The sequence below is a fragment of the Aspergillus fijiensis genome (assembly GCF_003184825.1).
Source record: "Aspergillus fijiensis CBS 313.89 unplaced genomic scaffold BO72scaffold_10, whole genome shotgun sequence".
Lineage (NCBI taxonomy): Eukaryota > Fungi > Ascomycota > Eurotiomycetes > Eurotiales > Aspergillaceae > Aspergillus > Aspergillus fijiensis.
Genome location: NW_024468986.1, coordinates 68873 through 88602, shown reverse-complemented (window position 1 = coordinate 88602; position 19730 = coordinate 68873). Strand labels below are relative to the sequence as shown.

Below are 19730 nucleotides of genomic sequence, written 5' to 3'. Positions count from 1 at the left end.
ACACATAACAGCCGTTGAATTTCTACCATAGTAGCCTTGGGATTTCTATGGTATAATGATAATCGATGTGCTCAGTGAGGCTAGTATGCTCCTTATTTGCAAAATCTTGTGTTTAATTTACCCCCTCTGATCTCGTGCCATCATTCCGTGCTATCTTACCATTCTCGGCTGTCAGGCTCCGGACTCCGTCATCCTGCGTCGACCAACCAAGTTGGTAACTGTCTCGTGAGCGGCCTTATGACCAGTGTCAATCAGTGCATCACCGCTCTCCGCCCACAGTACTTTTCCATGCACTTGTCTTTTGCTGCACACTTTCGCTCAATTTGAATGTTCCTCGCTCTGGCGTGCCCCTTCAGTCCCGGTGCAGTGCCTCGTTACTCTAACCTCCACCTGCGAATTGACGGTTGTGCCCTACTCCAGGCGTCGCCTTCTAAACCCCTTTTTCCAACAGGCGAACCACGGCTGGTGCACAGCTAGTTTGTGGGCTTAGCTTGATACCGTTCTTTTTTATCCTTGATTGGGGTGGTCAAGGAAACCGGTCAATTATATCATAAAATAGAGAAGAGGACTGAAATCGTTCCGGGGGTAAAGGGCTGTCACGTCCAGCCCATCATCACCGCCAACATTCCTTCTCAAACATCTCGACGGCATACTTCTTCGAGCATACCCTTGCGGCACCTACATTCTCAAACGCGAATTTCAAGTGCTGCGTCAGGCGACGTAGGGCAGTCGGCGGCTGAGGGGGAAAGTCGACGGCGTTCTTCGCTATCATCGGCTAACTCAGAGTTTGTCTGGACTGACAGTGGAGATTTGGCCGAACAGCCGGCTGATGCAGAGCATCCACTACAGACTAACCTTTCAAACCGACCAGAACTAGATACATCGTACCCAATTGGCTCCCAGGACCGACCCAAACAGCCAAAGCGTATCCGCATACTACACCAGCCATACATTGGCAGTCTCGCAACCGAGAAGACATCGATTGAGATACCTCAGCCACTGCCCAGGCGGATTTCACGTGCAGAACGCATCTTAGCAACGATAATGTCCCCAAACAATCGACAAAATGCCCAGATGCATGGCCTGGTTGGCAAACCATTGCTGTAAGGCCAACTCAGATTGAGTGACAAACTATTCCTATGCGCTGAGCTGACGTCATGTAGGTATTTCACGAGTGTTTTTGTATCTTTAGGCGTCTTTCTCTTCGGCTATGACCAAGGAGTGATGTCTGGCATCATAACGTATGTGTTTCATGCTCAGCAATGCCAGATTCAGATGACGATAGCTGATGAATCTTAGGGGTTGGTATTTCAAGGATTACTTCAATCAACCATCACGAGCTGCGATTGGCACTGTTGTTGCGATTCTAGAAGTTGGAGCATTCGTTTCATCCCTACTTGTTGGGCGAGTTGGCGATCTGATCGGGCGTCGCAAAACGATACTTTATGGTTCAATCGTCTTCTTCGTTGGTGGCGCGTTCCAGGCATTTGCGACTGGTCTGCCTATGATGATGGTCGGCCGTATCATTGCAGGGTTAGGGGTTGGAGCACTCTCTACCATCGTGCCCGTTTATCAGTCCGAGATCTCGGTAAATATTTCCACTGGCCCAACCCAAGCGATTGCACGGTTTATATTGACACTGTCTCAAATAGCCCCCCCATAACCGTGGAAAGCTAGCATGCATTGAATTCACGGGAAATATTTCCGGCTACGCTGCAAGTGTTTGGGTTGACTATTTCTGCAGCTTCATAGATAGTAATTACTCCTGGCGCCTCCCTCTGCTCTGTCAATGCATCATGGGTGCTTTGCTTGGTGTGGGTAGTCTGATCATCTGCGAATCTCCCAGGTAAGTGTTTTATAATCAGTCACATGTGTTCACTGGGTACATATCTTACAGCAGATCAGGTGGCTACTAGATAACGATTTTGACGAGGAAGGTATGGTCGTTATAGCGAACTTATATGGCAAGGGTGATTTGCACAACGACAAAGCCAGACAAGAATACAGAGAGATCAAGATGAATGTTCTTCTTCAACGGCAAGAGGGCGAGAGATCCTACAGCGACATGTTCAAACGTTACTATAGACGGGTATTGATTGCAATGTCAGCACAGGCATTGGCTCAGCTGAACGGAATCAACGTCATCTCTTACTACGCCCCACTCGTTTTTGAATCTGCAGGGTGGGCTGGCCGTGATGCTATTCTAATGACCGGCATAAACGCCATATCCTATCTTGCTTCTACGGTTCCTCCGTGGTATCTTGTCGACCGGTGGGGAAGACGGCCAATTCTTCTCTCAGGGGCAGTGGCTATGATTGTGTCCTTGTCTTTGATCTCGTATTTCATCTATATAGATGTTGCAGCAACACCAACGCTCACGGTCATCTTTGTCATGATATACAATGCTGCCTTTGGCGCATCTTGGGGACCTATACCGTGGCTCTACCCCCCCGAAATTTTGCCCTTAAGCATCCGTGCAAAGGGCGCGAGTCTTAGCACTGCGGCAAATTGGGCCTTCAATTGGCTGGTTGGGGAAATCACACCCGTCCTCCAAGCCGCAATCAAGTGGCGTCTCTACCTGGTCCATGCTTTCTTCTGTGCATGCAGCTTTGTGTTAGGTCAGTACACCCTTGTAATTTCTCGCACAGTCACGGCCTACCTGACAATTATCATTTAGTGTATTTCCTATATCCGGAGACAAGTGGTGTCCGGTTGGAGGATATGGATACTTTGTTCGGCGATGCGACGACCTCTATGCCGACTCCAGCAACCCAGGCGGAACGTGGCTCCTTGATGAGTGCCGGCTCACCTGTGCCTTCGCTCGACATTAGGCGACAATATGGTCCTCTGGGAGCGGATAATGCGATTCCTGGATTGGACATTGATCCGCCCAATATGAGCCCTAGTGCCTATAATAAGTCTGTTAGGCCCGTAAATCCAGAGGGTCATGCTAGTCGATCGGAGGGATTCGGCGGTTGGATCTCCAATATGATAACCCGTCATAAGGAGTCTAGGTCTTCGGCACAAAACAATCAATATAGCCGCCTTGGGCAGGAGGAGAATGACTAGGGCAGTCAGTCATTGTATTGCTAACGTGCCCTTACACTGCAGGAAACTGCGGTGCTGCCCGTTTCTGCCTCGATTGTGTTTTCGCCTTTAGGCGCGCAATATTGACCTAGTTTGTTATTCAAGCAACCTGCGCTGGGAATGTTTTGCCTCTTTCCGTTGTTAGATGTCGTTGTTTTGTGTTTGTGTTCGTTCCGATGCCCTCATACTGAAATTTTTTGGGATAGAAGCGCGGACTACAATTATCGCGTTGTGTTTCAAATACAAGCTAGCAGCATGACGATGTAATGTGCTCGTGAGATATAACCCATCTTTATACTTATATGTAGTACTTGGCGGAACCTTATGTTTCTCTAGAAGCAGCTGCCATATATATGAAAACTCATTTGTAAGGTATGCGAATCGGGGCAAACTCAATGCGCCATAGAATCGCATCTTCAGTGTCAACAACTAATGAGGTAATGTGCTTATCATGGATCCGGGTTGTCTGGGTCTGCTGTCCTCAATAGCCCCCAAGTGGGGCGGAAACCATTCAAACATGCGCCCGGGCTTTCCATGTTAACTCCAGGCCAACTCTCACTTTCACCTGAATGTGCTGCGCCTTTTCCATACCTGTCTTTGCCCCTCGCCATTTCCTTCAATCTTCTCTTGGTCCTGCAGTTCACTTCTGTCAAGAACTCTAATCATTTTATTTTTCGTGTTATCTTCCTACTTACCTTGTCGAATTATTCTGAAAACAACTCATCCCACTGCCACTGCAAATCCTTCATCTAAACCCCTTACATTTATTCAAACAGTCATCTTCCGCAGTCTTTCTCTACTGACATATGAAGCTTCTCGCGGGACTTCAAGAGATGACCCCTTTCATTTGAAATCAAGTCTCAATTTCCGCTAGGTTCACTGTGCCAGATTGTGCCAGTTCAAGACTGTGCTATCCAGTCCCTTTCACTTTCAGCTACAAAAGCTACAACAGACGTCTTTCTTACTCTTTCTCTTCCCTATCTCTCTGAGCTATGGCCGAAACAACCGGCTCAAGCACTGGTGCAAATCTCACACCTGATTTAAGGCGCAGGACGATTGCACGTGGGGGGAAGCCGAATGTTACATCAGATCAAAATCACAATGCTGCGATGGAAGTGAAATACAAGGTGAGCATCATCTACTGTCTGCCAAATATACACTGTCAACAGGTGGTATTGAAATGCAGCTCACATACGTTCTATGAGGTGTAGCCTCGACCGGATTCTGACATAGCCTACTGGGAGCCTATCATCGCACCGTTGCTGCTCACAGTAATGTCTATTTTCACTCGCATGTATCGCATTGGACGTTCGAACATTGTCACGTGGGATGAAGCGCAGTAAGAATGACACTGTTCTGGAAAAGTATGTACACCACTGGGCTAATCCGTTGCTCATTGCTATCTAGTTTTGGCAAATTTGGGTCCCATTATCTGAAGCGCGAATTCTACTTCGATGTCCACCCCCCGTTAGGCAAGATGCTGGTCGGACTATCCGGGTATCTCGCTGGCTACAACGGCTCCTTCGAGTTTAAGTCCGGAGAACAATACCCTCAGGATGTCAATTACACCTTCATGCGTGTATTCAATGCTGCCTTTGGTGCAGCTTGCGTCCCTTTGGCATATTTTACCGCTCGCGAGCTCGGTTTTCGCCGAGCCACTGTGTGGCTTATCAGCTTGATGGTACTATTTGAGAACTCGTATGCGACAATCTCAAGGTTCATTCTACTCGATTCTATGCTACTATGTTTCACTTTCACAACCACTCTATGCTGGGCGAAGTTCCATCGATTGCAGGCGAATAGTTTTTCCCTCGAATGGTTCACATGGCTTTTCCTCACCGGCGTTAGCATTGGCTGTGTCTGCAGCGTCAAATGGGTTGGATTTTTTTGCACAGCGATCGTCGGGCTGTATACAGTTGAAGACCTATGGAACAAATTCGGCGACGTGAAGATGCGAAGGGTACGTTATGGTATATTTAATGACCAAGATTGTTGCTAAAAAATGACAGGCTGTGTTAGCGAACCACTTGCTGGCTCGCATTGCAGGCTTGATACTTCTGCCATGTATCGTCTACATTCTCTCGTTCTACGCCCATTTTTGGATCTTGGAAAATAGTGGCCCTGGTGACGCCCAAATGAGTTCACTCTTCCAGGCAAATCTTAAGGGGACTGAAGTTGGGCAGGACAGTCCTCTTGAAGTTGCTTTTGGCTCGAGGGTTACCCTGAAGAACATGGGCTACGGTGGTGGCCTGTTGCATTCGCATGTTCAAACTTATCCTGAAGGATCTGCTCAACAGCAAGTCACATGTTACCACCATAAAGACGCGAACAATGACTGGTTTATCTACCCCAATCGACAGGATATGGAGTATGATGCCAATGGCCCACTGAGGTTTATCGGCGACGGCGATGTGGTGCGCTTAATTCATGGGCAAACAGGCCGAAATCTACACTCGCATGCGATCCCAGCGCCAGTAACTAAAGGCCACTACGAAGTATCCTGCTATGGCAACATTACTATTGGAGACGACAAAGATCATTGGGCAATTGAAGTTGTTGACGATGTCGCTTCCAAGGACAGGAGTAGAGTCCGAACCCTTACCACGGCGTTTCGCCTGAAGCACCCTGTCCTAGGTTGCTACCTGAGGGCTGGAAATGTGAATCTCCCACAGTGGGGTTTCAAGCAGATCGAAACTACCTGTGTCAAGGAAAATAAGCCCAATGATGTGTATACGCACTGGAATGTCGAGTCCCATTACAACGAGAGACGTAAGCACTGTCCCCCTTTTCTGTCATCTGCCCATCGTGGCGCTCAGTTTACTCACTCTTATTTTAGTTCCACCGGGAGATCCTGGTTCTTACAAGTCGCCATTTTGGAAAGACTTCATTCATTTGAATGTCGCCATGATGACATCCAACAACGCCCTGGTTCCTGATCCAGACAAGCAGGACGATCTCGCCTCAAAGTTTTGGCAGTGGCCAATTTTGAACGTTGGTCTCCGCATGTGTTCCTGGGATGATACCACTGTCAAATACTATCTTCTAGGAAACCCTTTCGTATACTGGGGCAGTAGTGCCAGTCTCGCTGCCTTCGGACTTCTAGTTCTCTGGTACCTTGTGCGCTGGCAGCGAGGCTACAATGAGCTCACACAAGCTGAAATTGACCATATACATTACTCAGGATTATATCCGGTTGTGGGGTGGATCCTGCATTACTTACCTTTCGTGGTTATGGCACGGGTGACCTATGTCCATCATTACTATCCGGCTCTGTATTACGCCATACTTACATTTGGGTTCTGTGTCGATTGGTTCACTCGGACGGCCAGTGATAAGTTACGCGTGGTATTATACACAGTGCTGTATATTGTGATATTCGGGTTGTTCTTATACTTCCGTGTTGTGGTATTTGGTATTGAGGGCCCAAGCCAGAATTGGAAGCATCTAAACTGGCTGAGTGGGTGGAAAATTGGTAATTGAGGTTCAATATTCCGATCACACCAGAATGTCGACCTTCTTCCTAGGACCTACTGGCCTGCTCCATTGCTCCATTTTTTGATTTAACATGTCCACCAGGGCGCCTGCTCATTTACTTGAGCAACCGAATCTATGTTGTATTTAACCACAATTCATGGGAGAAGCCTCCTTCCGTCTCAGGTCTCTTGGAGATCCTTGAGCAATCTGTTCTTTTGTTTGTGGATGTAGTTTGCCAGACATGTAGAATACGTGGCTGAGCTACTTTCCCCTGCTTGTTTAGAAATTAGAATAGTCAGGTGTGAGAATGAGCTTTTATTGTGTAAGTCACACGACCCGCCTAGTTGGTTGTCCAGATGGTACCCGTATAGCCATTAGCAACAACCACCAACGACACCATTTCCACTGGTGCGCATTGCATCGTTCAGGCCCAGGGTAACGGTCCTAGGGGCGCCACGATTCGGTCCACCGGTAGCGCCAAAGCCCTTGACGCCGCTGCGGCGATCGTGTAGGTCGTATTTACCGGCTTCAATATTGTGGTAGATCATGTCAGCTACCTCGAGAAACGCACATTCGACGTTATCGCCAGATTTTGCACTAGTTTCAACATAATTTGCAACATTATTCTGGCGGCACCACTCTTCGGCTTCCTGCCTGGTCACCCTTCTCTGATTCGAGGTCGAACCGTCATCTGCCAGATCGCTCTTGTTTCCAACCAAAATAATCACAATTCCGTCTTCGGCGATTTGCCGTAGATCCTGAAGCCACTGTGTACAAGATAAGAAAGTGGAAGGCCTGGTGATGTCGAAGACTAAAAGTGCACCAGAAGCACCGCGGAAGTAAGAACGGGTTATGGATTTGTATGTTTCTTGACCAGCCGTATCCCAGAGAGAGAGTTTCATTCTCTTTTGACACTCGACGACCTTGCGCGGAGGACTGGGCAGTCCAGTGACAGCAGATTGTCCCGAAGCAGCGGCGGATGTCTGGGAAGGAGGTGACGAAACAGACGATGATGTTGGAGATCTTCGAGCATGGGAGTCTAGTCTCAGTTCAAGACTTTTTGATGCGGGCGGGCCAACTGGGACGATGCGCGAACCAAACTCCACGCCGATCGTGACATCGTGGGAGGATGAGAAGCGACCTTCACAGAGTCGAATTGTTAACTAGATAGGGTACTGTCTGTCAGAGCCATCCTAGCTGAGGTCACTGTCCTTGAAACTCACGCTGGATTTCCCAGTTCCAGAGTCGCCAATGCAGACGAGCTTAGCGATGTAGTCCCATGGCTGTGACATGAGTATAATAGAGCGACGCAGCTCTATGATCAAGTAGAGGAGCTTGTTTCTGAGGTTCTATGATGTCCGGCAGATCAGACTCGTGAGGTCATACTCCAGCCCCAGCTGTTGGGAAGCCCATCCAAGGTTTGGTTCTTTGGGGGCCGTCAGCTAAGATTGCGACGCACAATTAGAAAACTTTCCCTTGCGATCGCGGATCAGAAATCGTGAGATTGCCTAGGATGGATGTTTTCGTTGGCTTGGGTTGGACCTTTGAGGAAAACGCGTTGTTTGGACTTGCGTGCTTAGGCACCGTATTGCGGATCCGGACTAGCACTAAAAAGTTAATGCCTATCAATACTACGTACTAGCAATATTGTAGTGGGTTATTACTATGGTGGGGACTGGCTAACTGGAAATCGAGAAGCCCACTCGTACGCTAATTTCAAGCTACAGTTCCGAGGTCAAAACTGTCGGAAGGTATGTATCTCTGGTGATGGCTTAATTTCAAGCCCGACGGAAAGAAATTTCTTCATATTTGCTAGGTATCAGTCACAAGGTAACTAGTTTTGTCTGAGTTGACTTCCCGTTTACTCTTAGTTAATTCAATTAGTTGACTAACTGAGTGAACTAATCAGTTACTCCAGTGCTGAGTCATCTGTTACCATGACCTTGCCCATATGACGCTGGCTGGTTGTAAGCTACATCAGCGGCCAACCCTCTTCCTCACGGTACACCAAGCGGGCTGCCTCTCCTTCCCTTAGTCCTCCTTTGATACTCATACACCTGTAATCAAAATCACGAGGCTCCTGTTTGAGATCTTTCCTTTCTCCTCTACGGAGTACCTGCTATGTAGTTCTTTCTCAACGAGTCCATTGTGATTTGCGAGTCAAGAACTCAGAGGAGCTCACCGCTACATTCTCGGCGTCCTTATCAGGGAGCGTGATATATGACCCAGTACTTGACTCACTTTTCGGCACCAAGCAACAAGAACGATCAGGAAAGCGGCAGATAAGAGGTTCAAAGTCGGCCAAAGGTTTTAAACACAATGTTCTCTGAATGTATGATTCCCTGTTAAATGCTAGAAGGTATCCTATGCTACGTTTTGGGGGTACCCATCTTAATAACATGCTCAGACGCCTCTCGATTCCTCGCACAATCGCAGTCCCGGTTGGTAGTTCATTACGACGATGCCCGCCGAAAAGGCCAAGAACGCTTGATTCAGCCGCCAGGAAATCCACGATCTCTTTCGTCACGGTCCTTTTTACAGCGAGCGGCCGTTGATCCGTATCAAACAGCCGCCTCGCAATTTTCCAATCTTGCTCTGGGCTCGCGTAATCCGGTTCACCAAGTGCCTTTGTTCTATAGTGCCACAGATGAATTCCGAGAGGAGGACGATGAAACCGAACACGAGCGGGAAATTGCAGATTTCTATGCCTTGCAGAAATCACGACGACATTTTGGCATCAACCATCTGATGGACTCTTCAGAAAATGATGAAGACGGTAGATTCCTTTCCAGCCCAGAAGAATCCGTGCCGCAACAACTCACTCGGACAGTCTCCAAGGGCAAGGGTATTTGGAGCTCATGGCGCGAAGGCAGTCTTGACGATAATGCACCAAATCCACAGATCTTCAACAACGGCCTGTCCGCTGAGCCTAGAGAGGAATTACAAACGAAACGGATGAGCTTCCAAAGAGGCGAGAATCTCGTTGATGTTCGCTTGGAGGACACAGTTATACCGGACGCCCATTTCGAGGAAGCTACGCCTCCGGAATTAGGTGATGACACCCCGCCCTCGATCCAGCGATTTCGGGAAAAATCTGGGCCTCGAATGAATAGACTTGGAATAGGTTCATCCACCCTGCCACCAGGGCCAGACAACGCCGAGGCGCCGGCGCTCTTCCAAGGTGAGAGCTCACCAGCTTCATACCAAGAGTCGATCGTATCGGTTACGGTCGGCTCACCTGTCTATGACGCTTTCTGGGGCCAACTATTTTTGATATCCATCGCTTGCCTCTTTGCTACTTCGTTCCTTATTTATCTTCATACTTCTCCACCCTCTGACCTACCTAAATTGGGCGATGCAGTATACTCGACTATCCACAACTCGTTCTTCAGGTTGGCAATTTTTACTCTGGTCTCGATATCTATATCTCTGCTTTGGCTCGCATTGCTACGGTCATATGTACGCGTCCTAGTCTATGTTATCATATTCGTCGTACCGGCCATTTTGTATTCCTTCTCACTCTATCCTTTCATCTCGAGTTTTCGTGGCGCCTGGCATGGGTCGAGCATCCAAGACAAAGTCATGAGATGGGGGTCAGCTATTCCTTTCGTGATAGCCAGTGCTTGGATCTATAACATCATTCGCAGCCGTCGTGCTATAGGCCGAGCTGTGGGCATACTGGAATTTGCCTGCCGCATCCTTGCCGCAAATATCGAGCTTCTGGTTCTTGGCTTGGGTGTCCTTTTGCTCATTGTCGTGTGGACGTGGGGTTGGATGCTCATGTTCACACGCGTGTTTCTAACGGGACACACCTCAGGATCTGTGCTTGTTTTTATGGATCCGAGCAGTTGGTGGTTAGGAGCCTATTATGTACTGATCTACCTGTGGTCTCTGGGAGTCATCTCTGGTATTCAACGTACGATCACAGCTGCAACAGTGAGTCAGTGGTATTTTCACAGATTCAGTACTCCCGCTCCAACATCCAGACAGATCATACAAGCCGCCGCGTATCATTGCCTCACAACATCTTTTGGCACAGCTTGCTTGTCTAGCCTTCTGGTCTTGCTAATTCGGCTTCCACTTCTGCTGCTCCCTAACCGGATCTCCTCTATTTTTAGTCTTTGTGCCTACTCCCTTGTTCCGACTCCATTGGCCGTTATCACAAATCCTCTTGCCCTCACTTATGCTGCAATTCATTCTCAGCCACTTGCTGTATCAGCCCGTGGTCTGATGCAGATGACAAATCTGGCGCCATCAGCAGCCATGACACCTTTGCATCCACGGTCATTTACTTGGTCTCGCGAACACTGCGCACCCCTTGTCTCATACCGGCTATCTAAACTTATCCTTCATGCTGCTCGCCTTATGATGTCACTCGCTCTTGGTTTCGGAGGCTGGGTTAGTACTGCGCGGAACTTCCGCGTGCCCAGTGAAAATGGCGCGACTCATGGGAGTCTCTATGCCTACATGATAGGGTTGATTGCTGGAGCGATTGGCTGGAGTATCTTGGGAGCCGTCGAGAGTGTCATTGCTGATATTGTCGATGCGTCTGTCATCTGCTGGAGCAGTGAAGTTGGTACCTATGGACGGGAGGCCAGATATTGTCGGGAAGCTGGCTGGCTCTTTGGCCAAGAACCTATTCCCTCGGTCAGCTATACAGTTTCTAGCGAACCATGATCCACTGACCTCATACAATTCTGCGTGCGGGGCACAGGTCATCCAAAACATTTATATGCGATAATCATGTGGTACATATGATACCAACATGTCCTTCCTCGTGGTACCTCGGTCATCTTAGACAGTCGCAGATAAGAAGTGATTTCCATAAACTGACTTACCTGGTACTTTGTGTTTGTTTTATATCATATTGTGCAATCTTGTTACAGTCATATAATTCTGCTATCTCCACTTCCCGTGCACTGTCCTGCTTCTTAGTAAATTTTCTCTCTCGGATTTATCGCATAGATTTGCAAATTTCATTGTGCTGTCTTTAGTAATTTATACTAACCATCACGAACCGTACCAATATTAATCTCAAAACATAGGGCTAGGAGTGAACCACAGCTGAAAGCAGTGCAACGAAGAGGACAAGAAATGGCACGGTAATTCTTATGGTAGTTTTATTCTATAAGGGTTGAATAGCTCTCTTACTACGTGTGCACTAGATGTGGGGATGCCAAGGTAAAGCACAGTCACAATTGTTGGGAGTAGATCATGATCTAGAAAAGGGCAAAGAGGTGCAACTCGGACACATGACAAGGTAGGTTGGTATCATAAAAGAAGAATTGGCAGCAAGCTCCTGCATACCACCTCAGAGCGCTCAAAAGCCAAGGTGGAAGATGCAAAGGGGATATCGAGCAATTAAAATCCAGCTGAGCTAAGCATCAAGTCTACTGCGCCACCCAATGCCTTCCTTCGTGCACCACTCTTTCAAAATTGCGCAACTGAATTTGATAATCTCCGAAGGTGTACTGGTTTTTCTCAACGGAAGAAAGTACTCGATGGATAAGTCACCAGCTTTTGAAAGTGGCTTCCCCTGCTCCGAGAAATTCTTTGATCGATTGGACCATGTGGCAGGGAATTCACTAGCAAGGACGTTCTCAGAAAGACCGCGTGAGCCCTCCAGCCATAGCTTTTGAGACTCTCGGTAACACTCAGGCAGTCGATGCTTCAGCTCGTTGAATTCCCTTCGGGCTTTCCTATACTCGTCCAGTGCAACCGCTGTCCCGTCGCTGCCCAATGTAGAAATAGCAGTATGCTCTTCAGGTACAGCTGTAACTGCAAGTCTTTCCAAATCAAGTGCATGGATTGCATCATACGAGACAGCACCAAGCATGAGACATAGGCTGTGCAATCGGGGATAGGGTGCACTGTTTTTCTTCACCACGCGCCAATAGGCAAGAATGGACAGCCATGAAGAAGAATCGGCCACTTGGCGACTTAGAGCCTTGAAGTGGTCATCTGCGACAAAAGCCAGGATGAAGCATATGATAGCTTCCACAGCCGTGGCAACCGCGAGTTTTTCATCGAGAACAGTCGCGTTATCTTTAGCTGTATGACGTTCCGCGGCATGCTTCAGTTCTCGGCCAAGGTTCCCATATTTCTGGTATTGCTCCTTCCACGCCCGACGCTCACATTGCCGAGATGCAGCGCTACCTGTTTGAGGAGATGGTGGTTTGGTAGGTGTCGGCCACTCTGCTGTATGTTTCACACCGGATTGGATGGGCATTCTCTCGCCAGTACCTCCAGGCACTTCATATTGACCAGAACAGCTGGAACTTTTGCCTGACGTTGACTGCATCTGCTTTGACCTATCCTGCAGGAGCTGTTTGGTATGCGGGCTCGGAAATTTGGGTGACTGGGGCTGATCAATAATAATAGGGGGTTTTGACTCTTTCGAGCATTCTTTCGAAGACATATTTGCCGTGTCATTTTTGACTTTAAAATCGTTGCGAGATAACTTGCTGCCATTCTCTGCACGCTCAGATGCTGTAGCCTTCGCTACAGCCTGTCCAGATATTGTAGCATGAGAAATATCAACACTTCTTACGGGTGAGCTTGATGTACCTATCTTCCTCTTACCGGAGAACTTTAGAAGGGCTTCAACGCGCTTCCTGTTCGCTCTGCCATACCTCAATCTGACGATAAACTTCGTTCTGGCATGACTTGAGTGGTAACTCGTTCGTGTATCCACTGAATTCATTACAGCGTCCTTGGGTAGGTGTTGGGAGCCAACTTTTGTAGTTGTAGTTCTAGATGAACCAACGTCCGAAGGTTCTTGAAGGACACTCGATCTTCTAATGGAACCAGGGTTCAATATTTTGTTTTGCCGGCTGGAAATGGGTGACAAGCTCATGTGGGTAAAGCCACGAACAGCAGGTTTGGCTTTCTGCAAATTCGAAGCATCAATATTTGACACATCTGGGCGCTGCAAGGAGTCTAAAGACACAGAATCCACATTTTGCATCGACAACTCTTTCTCCAGATCCGGTGGAAGTGTTGGAGATAGAAGTCGAGGCAGTCTCGGGCTGCTTGAGACTGGGGGCAAAGTCGGTGATAGGAGAGCAGGAAGTCCATTGCTCCGTAGTCGTCCCACTTTGGTGGGTTCTACTGTAGGATCAGTAGACAATTTGGTTTTTTTAAAGGAGACATGGCCCTTCCCAGTTGATTTCATTGGCTCATTATCGGCTTCAAACGGATGTTTGCGATCCATATTCTTGTCACCAGGCGAGGATTGCACGTTCCCTGGAGCCGCCCTGTCTACCGATCCCTGTATATCGTCAACGAAACCACTGGCTTTATTGGTTGATTGGCTTCCATTGAGCGTTTGAGCGGTCGATGATTGGAAAGGGGCTTCTTGATTGACAGGGGAGCCAGAAGGTGCGGCTGACTTTCTCCTGTTTTTGTAATCATTTAGGCTTATTTTCTTCTTCAGGGAACTATAAGATGGTGTGCTTGCTGCACTCTGAGGCCCGGATTGCTGATCAGACATCACGTTTCCTGCACTGTCAGACCAATCGCCCACAGCGGCTAACAAGGATTCTTCGTCGTGATGAGTCAAAAAAGTCATGTATTGGAGTTGCTGTTCCTCTGGCGTGAAAGGGCCGTCATCACTCACCGCCCAGTTGTTGACAAAGCGCCCTCCAAGACGGAAAGGCACATCAGTCGGGACAGTAAGGAGGAAGGGGTAAAGTGGAAGGACTTGATCTTTAAGTCGCTTCAATCGCCGATCAATGGAGTCTTGATCTATATTGGATCTGTGTTCGCTCGCTTTCTTGGTTCCTCTCGATTCGGCGTTCGCGGGGCGACGAAAATGCTCTCCAGACATGGCAGTCCGTCAAATGGATGTGTGGGAGATTGACAGCAGCTAAAGCAAGCATGCAATTCCTTGTAAGAAGGTCTCCACCCACACTTGAGCTTCCTAGCTCCAACACCCTTCTTTGCTGGCTTCTTTGAGATGGCTGTGCGTTTGCATGTGTTATTTGCGATCTGGATTCCAATGGTGTTGAACATCCAAGCAGCGTTATCGCATTCGGTCTGGTGTCGTGATTCCGGTTAGCTTCTCATCAGTTCGTGATCGATCTATATAGTGCCCCACGCCTTGATCTGATCCTTGGGTCTCCTTCGAAATCCCGGCGTCCCCTTCAGCCGCGCATAGCCAGCTACCGTGGCAGAGCCTGTTCAAGAATATTCAGTCACAGACCCTGCGGTCCACAGTAGTAATACTTCCTCTATGCAGATGAATTTTCAGGAGTTTCGGCTGCCCTGGACACGAGGTGGATTGCCGACTAGAAGCCGATGCCTAATATACTGCACTATCGAGCGCCCAAGCCAATGCCGAACCTATGGCTGTAGTATCTGGCCATAAGGATAGAAAAGGAACCCCAAGCCCAATAATTAGGATAATAGATGTCCCTAGGCTAACAGCGAAAGGGGAGTAGAGGGTTAATGTCGAAGATGAGCCGAACGGAGTTTGTTGTTCAGTAATAGGTTAGGTCAATGCTCCGGCCGGGTTCTAAGCGGAGCCGCTTGGCAGTAACTTGATGGGCGCGCGGAGGGTGTATGGTGCAGTACTCTCCGTACTCCGTCCGTATAACAACCAGTACCTAAATCAGTTCTCGGCTCTAATTCACAAGAATTATTGAGATATCGACTTCTTGTTTGCCATCAATTCCTTGTTGTATTTTCTTGAAACCTTCGCTTTCCATGATCTTTCCTTTCTGTCCGAACTCTCAACGCAGACCCTAACTTATGTAGATGTTTGTGGAGTCCTTGGCAAAGGTACTCCGTACAGGCCAGTTGAAATCAGATTCATTGGCAGGAGGTTACCGTTTAACCTCGTGCACACTGTACAAATACATAAAGACCACTATGAGCGGTCGGAAGGAGAGAAATTATTCCGCCAGAACGCTCGAAAATGCGCCTGCTGGCCTAGTCTGGACACTTCGTTAACTTCCTTGGGTGTCAACTCGAAGGCAAGTGCACGCAAGTAGCTGCTCAGGCGGGATTCTTTACTACTGGTCGTAATTGCCACGGAACCACAATCCATAACCCATCTCAACAAGATCTCTCCCTCAGTGACCGCATACTTTTTGGCCAGACCGGACAACATCTGATCAAGGGGACCGCCCCTGGCGCGATTGATCGGAGTTAAGGGACCATAGCTAGCAGTTGTAATCCCTCTGTCTCGATGAAATTCTAGCAAACTACCATGTTGAAGGTAAGGATGGAACTCGACCTGGTTGATCGATGGAGGCGTTGTGGCTGTACCCAAGATGGCTTCAAGGTGCTCCTGGAGAAAATTGGAAACTCCTATGGACCGGGCTTTGCCAGCGGCCTTGACCCGTTCCATGGCAGCCCAAGCTGTCTGTAGATCACCATCGGACTCGGCAAAGAACGGCGAATGGATCAAGTATCTTTATCTCGCCCATAAATACTTCACGGGTTTAATGTAACGGATCTAGGTACGGTATACTTACAAATCGACGTAGCTGAGTTGGAGCTTCCGAAGACTCAGATCGATGGCCCCCGGGATGTCAGCGATGTTGGTATTCACCTTCGTCGTCACAAATAGGTCTTCCCGATCAACGCCACTTTCTTTGATGGCAAGACCCATCTCAGGCTCCGTACCATAGACCTCAGCCCCATCAAGGTGACGGTATCCCAATCGAATAGCCGTTTTTATGGAATCGACAAGTTCGCGATCTATACTCTCATCCGTTGCCTTCTTATACCAGGCAGTCCCACTGCCGTACCCAAGCTGTTATGATCATTAGTATTTAATGAGCCGGAAGACACTGCCGGTAAAAAGAGGTGTCGAGACACGCGACGGAGAGAAAGGCATGGAGCAACTTACCAGTGGAATGTTTATCCCATCACTCAATCTGACAAAGGGAAAGTTCCGGGCTGTGGACGACATTGGGCATACGTATGCTATCAATCAAGAGCTGTGATTTGTGAAAGTAAATCAATGTATAGACCTTCCAGAAAAAAAAACCCCAAACTACTCATATATAGTAAGCACGTATGAGGAGTCTGAAGGGTTGACGTCATCTTTAGATATGCGGTCAAGTTTCCGAACCTTAGCGGAGAGGCGCTAAGTTACTCCGCAGACATTACAAGATCTCATCATTACCTATAAGAAGTTTCCGAATGAGACACAATATAGAAGCTCGTATCAGCTCACTCTTGATGAGCAGTCCGCACCACAACTCTCATGGTCACCATCAATGCTCGCCTGGCATATCCCTACGTTAAGTTAGCATTCTTCCGCAGAGTGCGTACAGGGTTGTGGATGCCTACTAGGCGTTTTCACCACATGGCTTCATCATTGCAGAAATCCGGCGAAGGGCTTTCGCTGCGCGAGCTTTTCAAGTCCAGTGTCTTCACATCCAAGCTTCCTGCCGACCCTGCGTTTGAAACACCGGAAATATCGCATCGAGCTCCTCGTGAGGCTCTGGGACCGCGCTTAGTAAGAGGTGCGCTTTACACGTTTGTGAGGCCCGAGCCAGCAGAGGAGTATGAGATTCTGGGGGTAAGCCCGAAAGCCTTGGACGATCTTGGACTCGCAGCTAGTGAAGCAACAACACAAGAATTCCATGCCCTGGTTTCCGGAAATGAATTTCCATGGGACCAATCTAAGGGTGGAATATATCCTTGGGCACAATGCTATGGAGGTAAGTCATGCCACACTCACACCGTTTTCACATATAGCAATCATGGAAGGCAACTGAATAACATTTTGAAGGGTGGCAATTGTACGTTACAGGATTCGTGGATTGGTAGCCCTATGCATCCTACTGACAAATGGTAGTGGCTCATGGGCTGGTCAACTAGGGGACGGGGTGCGTGGCACCTGGCCGCAATTGAACCTAATATATGTATTGAATTGACATTGAGCAGCGCGCTATAAGCCTCTTTGAGAGCTCTAACCCATACACGAACATTCGTTATGAGCTGCAATTGAAAGGAGCTGGACGGACGCCCTACTCACGCTTCGCTGATGGCAAAGCCGTGCTTCGGTCGAGCATCCGAGAATACATTGTCTCTGAAGGTGGTTCCCCAAAGAAATGCTATACTGGCGGAAACTAATTCCTCCTTAAGCTCTTTCGGCACTCGGTATTCCAACGACCCGGGCCTTAGCCATTACTTTATTGCCGCGATCGAAAGTGCTGCGGGAGCGCATTGAACCGGGAGCTGTTGTAACTCGATTTGCAGAATCTTGGCTCCGTATTGGCACTTTTGATCTATTGCGTGCACGTGGAGACCGTGACCTGATTCGAAAGCTGGCGACATATGTCGCCGAAGAAGTTTTCCATGGATGGGAGACTCTCCCTTCTATTACGTACTCAAATAATGGTCAATCCTCGCCTGCCATGGATAGCACATCCGGGAATACTCCAAAAAACGAAGTAGAGGAACATCAAGGTTTGCAAGAAAACAGGTTCACGAGGCTTTATCGAGAGATTGCACGCCGCAACGCTAAGACCGTTGCTGCCTGGCAAGCCTATGGCTTCATGAACGGTGTTCTAAATACGGACAACACCTCGATTTGCGGCTTGTCGATGGACTTTGGCCCTTTTGCATTTATGGATAACTTTGATCCCCACTACACGCCAAATCACGACGACCACCTACTGAGATATTCTTATAAGAATCAGCCTAGTATCATCTGGTGGAATCTGGTCAGACTTGGTGAATCCCTCGGGGAACTTATGGGGGCAGGTGACCGAGTGGATCATGAAGAGTTTGTGAAAGAAGGACTGACTGAGACCTCTGCACCGGCCGTAGTCGAACGTGCCGAAAAACTCATTGAACAAACAGGCAAGGAATTCAGGGCTGTATTCCTGAGTGAATACAAGCAACTTATGAGAGGGAGGTTGGGCCTTCAAACGGAGAAAGAGACAGATTTCCAGGATTTGTTTTCAGAAATGCTTGACATGATGGAAGCATTGGAGTTGGATTTTAACCATTTTTTCAGGAGACTTTCGAACATTCCACTTTCAGATATCGAGACATCAGTTCAAAGAACGGAAATGGCGTCGATATTCTTCCATAATGAGGGATTTGACAATGTCAGCTTAACAGAAGCAGCAGCTAAAGAACGCATTGCACACTGGCTTGAAATATGGAGAACTCGCGTCTTGGAAGACTGGGACACGGACAATGATGTAGCGAGGCAAACGTCAATGAAATCGGTAAATCCAAGCGTATGTTTCTCTCGGGAGTGAGAATCGAGATATTTGGAATATTGTGGTTGTCCGCTGACTTGAGTATCACATAGTTCCTACCACGTGGCTGGATACTTGACGAGGTCATTGACCGCGTGGAGCACAAGGGGGACCGAGATATACTTGGACAAGTGATGCAAATGGCGCTGAAGCCTTTTGCCGAAGATTGGGGTCTAGATAGAGAGGAGGAACGGCGGTTCTGCGGTGATGTTCCGAAATTCAAAAGGGCGATGATGTGCAGCTGTAGTTCATGAAAGGAAGTTTTTGTCTCTTGCGAATAATCAATATTCTATTTATACAATGGTAACCTTGTTTAGATATGTTGTAGGTGCCCTGCTCGTTCAGTTTCCTTCGAGCCTAAGATGCTACTCAACAGCGAGAGTCTGCACCGCCTTCTAGATAGCAAGAGTAAAACTACGCAATGATGGAAACAATTCGACAACGACACATGAAGGAAGGGTACACCTCGAATTGCCATGCAGTGAATATAAGGAAGTAGAAAGTTCGAATATGTCAGCAAGGATGTCCAAGATAGAGGAAATTCTGTGGAAACGATGTAGATTGCTGTTAAGATAATTCCGTTATCGTGGACAAAAGTCTTCCGCAGCACACAAGTGATTTCATCTATTTGTCCACCCGCAACACAATGCACCTATCAGTCCTCAATCTGACCTTACTGCCTTCAAGCAAGACAGCAGATCGTTCATACAGATCCATGGCGGAATAGATATCTTTCGGATATCGAACAGACCAGATATGGTTGATAAGGGGTATTCAAAGCCTGGCTCGTATGCCATGTCAGAGATTGGCTTCAGGATAAAGCGGGAGAAATGAATTGCAGATCGTCAATGAGAGTGCGATCGAGGTGCATATTCCCGTGTCTGGTCCCATGCGAGACATCGTGACAGAAGACAAACAGTCCAGAGTGCATTCAAACTA

At 48.1% G+C, this 19730-nt stretch overlaps 7 protein-coding genes across 7 annotated transcripts; 4 read left to right on the top strand and 3 right to left on the bottom strand.

Annotated features, from left to right (window-relative positions):
- Positions 1-1044: 1044 nt before the first annotated feature.
- Positions 1045-3069, top strand: BO72DRAFT_371882 (putative MFS monosaccharide transporter; the record flags this gene model as incomplete). The annotated part of the gene is made up of 6 exons (XM_040941025.1): positions 1045-1103; positions 1164-1241; positions 1300-1588; positions 1653-1846; positions 1906-2618; positions 2678-3069. The coding sequence occupies 6 exons, from the start codon at positions 1045-1047 to the stop codon at positions 3067-3069; spliced, it is 1725 nt and encodes a 574-aa protein (XP_040804121.1).
- Positions 3070-4065: 996 nt separating this feature from the next.
- Positions 4066-6751, top strand: pmt2 (protein O-mannosyl transferase). The gene is made up of 3 exons (XM_040939011.1): positions 4066-5047; positions 5097-5856; positions 5924-6751. Exons 1-3 carry the CDS (start codon positions 4433-4435, stop codon positions 6565-6567), a joined length of 2019 nt encoding a protein of 672 aa, XP_040804120.1. The 5' UTR covers positions 4066-4432; the 3' UTR covers positions 6568-6751.
- BO72DRAFT_398477 (secretion related GTPase SrgD) lies at positions 6683-8162 on the bottom strand. The gene is made up of 2 exons (XM_040942091.1): positions 7785-8162; positions 6683-7724 (listed from the first exon to the last, which is right to left on the bottom strand). The coding sequence occupies exons 1-2, from the start codon at positions 7851-7853 to the stop codon at positions 6936-6938; spliced, it is 858 nt and encodes a 285-aa protein (XP_040804119.1). The 5' UTR covers positions 7854-8162; the 3' UTR covers positions 6683-6935.
- A 718-nt stretch (positions 8163-8880) lies between these two features.
- BO72DRAFT_466326 (uncharacterized protein) lies at positions 8881-11238 on the top strand (the record flags this gene model as incomplete). Its single annotated transcript, XM_040946767.1, has 2 exons — positions 8881-8893; positions 8969-11238. 2 exons carry the CDS (start codon positions 8881-8883, stop codon positions 11236-11238), a joined length of 2283 nt encoding a protein of 760 aa, XP_040804118.1.
- Positions 11239-11938: 700 nt separating this feature from the next.
- BO72DRAFT_371834 (uncharacterized protein) lies at positions 11939-14389 on the bottom strand (the record flags this gene model as incomplete). Its single annotated transcript, XM_040941022.1, has 4 exons — positions 11939-12952; positions 13001-13338; positions 13432-13749; positions 13852-14389. The coding sequence occupies 4 exons, from the start codon at positions 14387-14389 to the stop codon at positions 11939-11941; spliced, it is 2208 nt and encodes a 735-aa protein (XP_040804117.1).
- An 828-nt stretch (positions 14390-15217) lies between these two features.
- BO72DRAFT_484000 (aldo/keto reductase) lies at positions 15218-16585 on the bottom strand. Its single transcript, XM_040947833.1, has 3 exons — positions 16418-16585; positions 16041-16321; positions 15218-15977 (listed from the first exon to the last, which is right to left on the bottom strand). The coding sequence occupies exons 1-3, from the start codon at positions 16478-16480 to the stop codon at positions 15431-15433; spliced, it is 891 nt and encodes a 296-aa protein (XP_040804116.1). The 5' UTR covers positions 16481-16585; the 3' UTR covers positions 15218-15430.
- Positions 16586-16677: 92 nt separating this feature from the next.
- Positions 16678-19082, top strand: BO72DRAFT_445524 (YdiU domain protein). Its single transcript, XM_040944066.1, has 6 exons — positions 16678-17237; positions 17309-17318; positions 17375-17405; positions 17464-17614; positions 17665-18770; positions 18845-19082. The coding sequence occupies exons 1-6, from the start codon at positions 16778-16780 to the stop codon at positions 19043-19045; spliced, it is 1959 nt and encodes a 652-aa protein (XP_040804115.1). The 5' UTR covers positions 16678-16777; the 3' UTR covers positions 19046-19082.
- The last annotated feature ends 648 nt before the right edge of the window (positions 19083-19730 follow it).